General features: G+C 46.6%; 1 protein-coding gene across 1 annotated transcript in view; it reads left to right on the forward strand.

The window, feature by feature from the left end:
• Positions 1–702: 702 nt before the first annotated feature.
• BDP1 (B double prime 1, subunit of RNA polymerase III transcription initiation factor IIIB) overlaps positions 703–6,853 on the forward strand; it is a 90,065-nt gene continuing 83,914 nt past the window's right edge. Inside the window, 1 exon segment of the mRNA XM_042447815.1 lies at positions 703–1,018. Coding sequence (XP_042303749.1) covers positions 879–1,018 — 140 coding nt within the window. The 5' untranslated portion in view covers positions 703–878.

Consider the following 6,853-nt stretch of genomic DNA (forward strand, 5'->3'; position numbering starts at 1 on the left):
CTTTTGTTTGGTCACAACATCCCTCCATTTTCCTTGACTGTCCTACACTTTACAGTGCTTTGTCTCCCTCTGTGGTTAGGACACTCTGGTCCCCCTGATTCTGATCAATGTTTGAGCCAAGGTCCAAAACACAGAGAACAAAATAACCCACTTTGAGACCGCTTTCGTTGCCCTGGCTCTCAGTGCTAGGGGATTCTGGGAACTGTAGTTTTGTGAGACATTTAGCCTTCTCTGTTAGAGCGCTCTGGTGCCACAATAAACTGCAACACCTAGGATTCCCTAACACTGAACCAGGTCCGAAACACACAGGAGAAACAATTGAGTTTGAGACCACTTTCATTGCCCTGGTGTTCAATGCTAAGGGAATCCTGGGAAATGTAGGTTTTGTGAGACATTGAGCCTTCTCTGGTGCCACAGTCATCTCCAGCAGCCAGGTCCAGAACACACTGCAGAAATGATTCAACTTTGAGACTGCCAGGGAACCCTGGGGACTGTATTATTGTGGCACCAGAGCTCTCTTTTTAACGCAGAAGGCCAATTGTCTCATGAAACACTACACTTCCCAGAATCCCCTGGCACTGAGCCAGGGCAGTTGAGGCAGCCTCAAAGTGGGTTATTATTTCTTCTGCAGTGTGTTTTGGGCCATAGGAATGACTGAGGGAGACGCTGTGCTTGTCGCAGGCTGATGACGTAGTCAGCGCACCGTCCCAGAGCAACCGACAGGCCCGGCCCCTTCCTCTCCTTCCAGGCCCAGAAAGGCAGAGAGTCCGGGGAGAAGCGGTGACATGAAGCGGCCTCTCTGGCCGGAGGGAGACTCGGGCGGCGGGCTTTAGCGGGAGCCAGGCCCCTTCCTTCTCCTCTCCTCCTTCCAGGGCGCCATGTTCCGAAGGGCCAGGTTTAGCGTGAAGCCGAACGTCAGGCCCAGTGCTGCGGGGAAGGGGAACGGCGACAGCGGCCCAGCCACTCCCGCAGCAGCCCCAGAGGCCCAGCAGGCAAGCGGCAGCCCTAGGAGCAGCAGGTAGGCGGCCCAAGGCCCATGTCCCCCTCCAGAGAAAAGGGAGGGACACTGTCACAAGACTTGCTATATATAGAAAGCCCAAGGCACTAATCTAAATGTAAATTGATGCCTCGTGGCCATGTTTAGGAATCCCTCCTGGACAGAAGGTTGAAATGGAGGACATGTCCTGGGGAAAGAGGATGGCTGGTCACCCTGAGAGGGGAAGGGAGAGCAAATGCCCCCCTGCAAAGGAGAACAAGGCTCTGCAAAAGGCAGGGCATCCGGGGAAAATGGGAGGATAGGACCAAACCAAAGGCAAAAGCACTCATGGAAATGACAGTTCATGGCCCTTAGTCACGCTCCAAACGGGGAGCTTCTCCTTTGCAGCCAGGACACCTGGCCACTTTCCCCGCTCGCGGGAATCAGGCGTCCTCCTTTTCCAGGGCATGTTCCCCTCTCCAGGAGGGATTGCAGAATGTTTCTCATCCGCACTGCAGAAGTAATCCAGGTTGACACCACTTTAACTGCCAAGGCTCAGTGCTATGGGATTCTGGGACTTGTAGTTTTGTGATACACTGAGCCTTCTCTCTCAGAGAGCTCTGGTGCCACAACAAACTGCAAATCCCAGAGCTCCATAACAGTGGACCATGGCATTTAAAGTTGTGTCAAACTGGATTATTTCCACAGTATGGATGCAGCCCCAACCCTCTTAGTGACATCCATGTTCAAGGAACAGCTCTGTGCCTTTCTTGACGCAGGGGTGTGTGTGTGTGTGTGTGTGTGTGTGTGTGTGTGTGCATTGTCTGCAGTCTTCAGTTTAACTGACATGGTTTTGAGTCATATTTAAAGTTAAAGTTGAAGACCTGGTGATCATAGTTGTTGATCACGGAGAGAAAACAGTTGAGATTGTTGTATTTGGCATTAGCTGGGCTGTCAATGTGGTGTTTTGTCCTGCCATCTATATATTTATGGGAAGAGTTTGCATTCTTTGGTTGGCTATGATGGGAAGGAAAAAGAATAAGAAAAGTCACAATTACTTGGTCTACCAGATCTGATGTTGATGGAAGTCTAATCTGGTTATAATCCAGCTAGCATTTATAGGTGTGATATTGGTATCTCCTGAAAACCTAGAGTAGGAAGGTATGCCAAGGGTCATCTATTGCAACCTCTCCATGTGCAGAAATCTATCCTAAAGCATCCCTTACAGATGGTTATCCAGTCTGATAAAAAATCTCTAATGAAAGGAAATTCACCTCCTTCTGAGAGAATCCTCAGCTGACTGTTGGACAATTGTAACCATCAACAGATTCTTTTTGATGCTTAGCTGGAATCTCCTTTCTCATAATTTGAATCCATTGATTTGAGTCATATCTTCTGCAGCAGCAGAAAAGAAAGCTGTTCTCATCCTTCTCAATTTGTCTGCAGCCATTGACACTGTTGATCACTGTCTCCTAATTGACATACTCTCTGACCTTGGGTTCTCAGACTCTGTTCTCGACTGGTTTAGATCTTACTTGTCTGGCAGATCTTTTGCAGTAGTCGCAGGGGGTCAGACTTCGTCACCTTCCCTTATCTGTTGGAGTTCCCCAGGGCTCTGTTCTGGGTCCCCTTCTGTTTTCTTTCTTTTACACACTGTCCTTAGGTAAACTCATTATAGCTCTTTTGGTTTTTCCTACACATGCTTGGTATTGGCGTGATGGACACCCAGTTGTATCTTTCCACCCCTGATCTTTCTCCAGGCTTGACAGCACGTGGTTCGTCTTGTCTCCACAGCCTGTGCTCGCAGTGGATGCGCCATCGGCGTTTGAAGCTCAACATGTCCACAAGACGGAGCTTCTTGTCTTTTCCTCCTAAGTCCACCCTTCACACTCCTTTTCTGGTCCTCTGCGGTACCAAACCTTTCTATTGCAACCAGTCCAGACAAGCCCGCGTCTTGGCTTTTAGTCTTGGTTCCTTCGTCTGTGCGTGTATCCCTCAGATCCAGGACAAACAAACAATGAGGGGAAAGTAGGGGACAGAGGGGTAGAAGAGACGGGGCGGATAAAAAAAAAAGAACGAAAAAAAACGTGGACAGGGTGAAAATAGAGAGGGGGGGAGGATGATGGAGGATAAGAAAACAAGATTACAAGGAACAAAAAATAAAAAGTGAAAAAACATAACTGAATGGAAAACAACTAGGGATATATCTTGGATGGAGGGGAGTGATTGACTGGAAGCGGGAGTAGAGAGAGAGCGAGCTAAGCGAGATAGCTAGATAGCGAGCTAGATAGCGATCGAGAGAGAGAGCTATCTAGCTGAGCTAGATATTGCGAGCGAGCGAGAGCAAGGAGAGCGAGCGCACGAAACGCAAGAGCGAGAGGTGCGGGATAGATAATATATCGAGATGAGTAGGTAGGAGATAGAAATATCAGAGCGAGAGATCGAGATATAGATAAATAGAGCGATAGAGAGAGAGAGAGCGAGGTAGGAGAGAGAGAGAGAGCGAGATCATAGAAGTAGAGATATCGAGGGATCGAGAAAGGAGAGATAACAGGATAGGATGAGTATATAGCGAGAGAGAGAGAGAGAGAGATAGAGAAAGACATAAAGCGCGCGAGAGAGAACTCTAGAGATAGAAAAAGAGGATGTAGATAGATATAGTAGAGCGATATATATATGATAACAGAACGAACGGACAGATAAAGATAGAGTCGAGGCGCGGAGACGAGAAGAGCGATCTAGAGAGATTAGATAGATAGATATGAGAGAGCTATCGAAGCTCCCACCTATAGAGGATAGCGACACTGGAAAGCTAGAGATTTCTATATAGGAGAGAGCGAGAGCTAAAGAGCGAGCGATATATAGATATAGATAAGAGAGCAGAGACTGATATAGATTAGATGTCGATCGCTATATCCATAGAGACATCATAGCGAGAGAGAGAGAGAAAAAAAAGAGCGAGATAGAGAGATCCATACTAGATTAGAGATCAGCACTAGCGTAGCGATCTATCGAGATAGCGGATAGCTATCTATGCTCGGATAGAGAGAGATAGCTAGCGGTATAATGACGACTCTAATATAAGCTATTTAATCGAGAGATCGAGCTAGAGATTATATAGGAATGAATAGATATATAGCGATAAGAGATATGTAGAGAGAGCGCGAGATGCGATTGAGAGCGAGGCTATAAGTAGATCTAGAAGAGTAGATATCTATAGGATTTGGCGAGAGAGGAAATAAAAGCAACGATCTAGGTCTCCGATATATCAGAGCGAGATAATAGAGAGAGAGATAGCATCATTATATATTTATCTAGCTATCGACGTCAGATCTAGCTGGAGAGAGAAAATGAAAGAGCGATAGAAGTCTCGCTATAGAGAGTGATCGAGACTTCGCCGAGCGAGTCTCTACTATCTCCCTCCCCTCTCTCATCTAGCCTCTCCTATCTCTCTCTCTCTCTCTCACTCTCTCACCTATTCTCTCTCTCTCTCTCTCTCTCTCTCTATATAATTATCTCATCTTTTATCTTCCTATCTCTCTCTTTCCCTCTCTCCTCTATGTCCCTCTCTCTGCTTTCTCTCTCTTATCTATCTATCTATCTATCTATCTATCTATCTATCTATCTATCTATCTATTTCTCTCTCATCTGTTTATCTTCCTTCGTGTGTGTGTGTGTCGTCTCTCCCTCCCTCTCTCTCTCCCTCTCTCTCCCTCCCTATATCTTAATCCTATCTATCTATCTATCTATCTATCTATCTATCTCATCTATCTATCTATCTCTATCTATTCTCTCTCTCCCTCCCCTCCCTCTCCCTCCCCTCTCTCTCCCCCCTCCCTCGCCACTCTCTCTTCTCTCTCTCTCCCTACCCTCCTCCTCCCTCTCTCTCCTCCCTTCCCTCTCTCGTTTCTCTCTCTCTATCTAGTTCTCTTCCATAGCATCATCTTCTATCTATCTATCTATCATCCCTCTCTCTCTTTCTATCTACTCTCATCATCTATCTCTATCTATCTATATTCTATCTATCTATCTATATATCTATCTATCTATCTATTTCTCTCTCTCTCTCTCTCTCTCTATATATATATATATATCATCTACTTATCTCTCTCTATTTATCTCTCTCTCTTTCCTCTTCTCTATCTCCTCTCTCTCTTTCTCTCTCTATCTATTTATCTATATATCTATCTATCTATCTATTTCTCTCTTCTCCTCTCTCTGTCTTCTATCTTCCTCTGTGTGTTGTGTCTCTCTCCCTCCCCTCTCTCTTATCTCCTCCCTCCCTCTCTCCCTCTCCCTCCCTATTTCTCTCTCTATATATCTATTTCTCTCTCTGGCATCTATCTGTCTGTCTGTCTGTCTGTCTGTCTGTCTGTTATCTATATCTACTATCTCTTATCTATCTATCTATCTACTATCTATCTATTTCTCTCTCTCCCTCTCTCTCTCTCTCTCCCCCCCCCCCCCCCCTCTCTCTATTCTCTCTCTCATTTTTTATTTTTATTTTACCCCAGGCCTTTGCTGAGGCCTTCAGCCTGCCTTGCATGCAGGCAGTGCGCTGGCCTACTATGGCCAAGTTTAGGGGCCTGATGCCCACAACGCCGGCTTCCAAAGGCTCTGGAGGGCTTTGGAAGCCGGCAGCCAGGGAGGCACCTTTGAGCTGGCAGGAACAACCAGGTAAGTGCTCTTACTGCCGTACAAGACGCCTCCCAACTTTTGACCCCGTTTTAGAGGGTCGAGTAGTTTGTACGCCGGAAAATACGGTAGATTCTTCTTGTACAATATTGCCAAAATCCGACCATATCTCTCCGCCTCTACTGCCAAGATCCTGGTCCATGCCTGTGGTCTCACAGACTTGATTACTGTAACGTCCTCCTGGCTGGGCTTCCTTTTCTCACCTCCGTCCTTAATCTCTGTCCAGCTTCAGTGCATGCATTATACTACTGCCAGTGCTCTGACCCTATCTCTCTGTGTTGGCATCCCTTCACTGGCTCCCCTCCCTTTCCCGCATTCAGTATAAGCTCCTGCTGTCACATTCAAAGCCCTCCATGGACTGGCCCTCCTTACTTATCAGACCTTCTTTCTCCCTCACCTTCCCCCGGGCCCTCCGTTCTGGTAGTCAGGGTTCCTGTCCCAGCCCAGGATTTCCTCTGCCCCATCCCGGATTCGCCCCTTTTCACTTGCTGCCCCTCACTCCTGGAACCTTCTTCCTCCACAAGCAAGAGCCATCACTTCTTTAACCAGCTTCAAACGGAGTTGAAAACCATCCTGTTCAGAGAAGCCTTCCCAGGCATTGCTAATTGTCGCTTACTATTTGATGTTCTTTTTGTGCCTGTTTATCCAACCATTTCCTTTATTGCTATGTACTGTATATGTATTATCCTACTTGAGAGTATGTTTTCCCTGGAAAATGATTAACCATCCATTATGAAGCCAAGCCCTCCCTCCCCGTCTATCTGCTTGGTCCCAGCCTTGGAGGTGTAGAGAGGAACTGCTGGACCTCTTCCCCCTTCCCTCCACCACTCCCTTCTCCTTCTGGTCATGTCTTTTTAGATTGTAAGCCCGAGGGCAGGGAACCGTCTAACTAAAAAGCTGTGTAAATTTACAGCGCTTCATAAATAAAGGTTAATAATATAATAAATCTTCCATGTGACAGCCCTTCAGATATTTGAAGATAGATCACGGTTACTTCGGTTATTGTGTCTCAGTAAACTAGTGCTAAGGTACACACGTCATAAACTTCCTGTGTGTGTAGTGTATGAGGATTAGTGAAAGGGTTTGAAAGGAAAAAGAAGGAAAGAGGGGAGGGAAAAAGAAGGGAAAGATGAGAGAATGAAGGGTGAAGGATGGAAAATTGAAGTAGGGGAAAGAGAGTAG

The sequence above is a fragment of the Sceloporus undulatus genome, chromosome 2 (assembly GCF_019175285.1).
Source record: "Sceloporus undulatus isolate JIND9_A2432 ecotype Alabama chromosome 2, SceUnd_v1.1, whole genome shotgun sequence".
NCBI classification, from domain to species: domain Eukaryota; kingdom Metazoa; phylum Chordata; class Lepidosauria; order Squamata; family Phrynosomatidae; genus Sceloporus; species Sceloporus undulatus.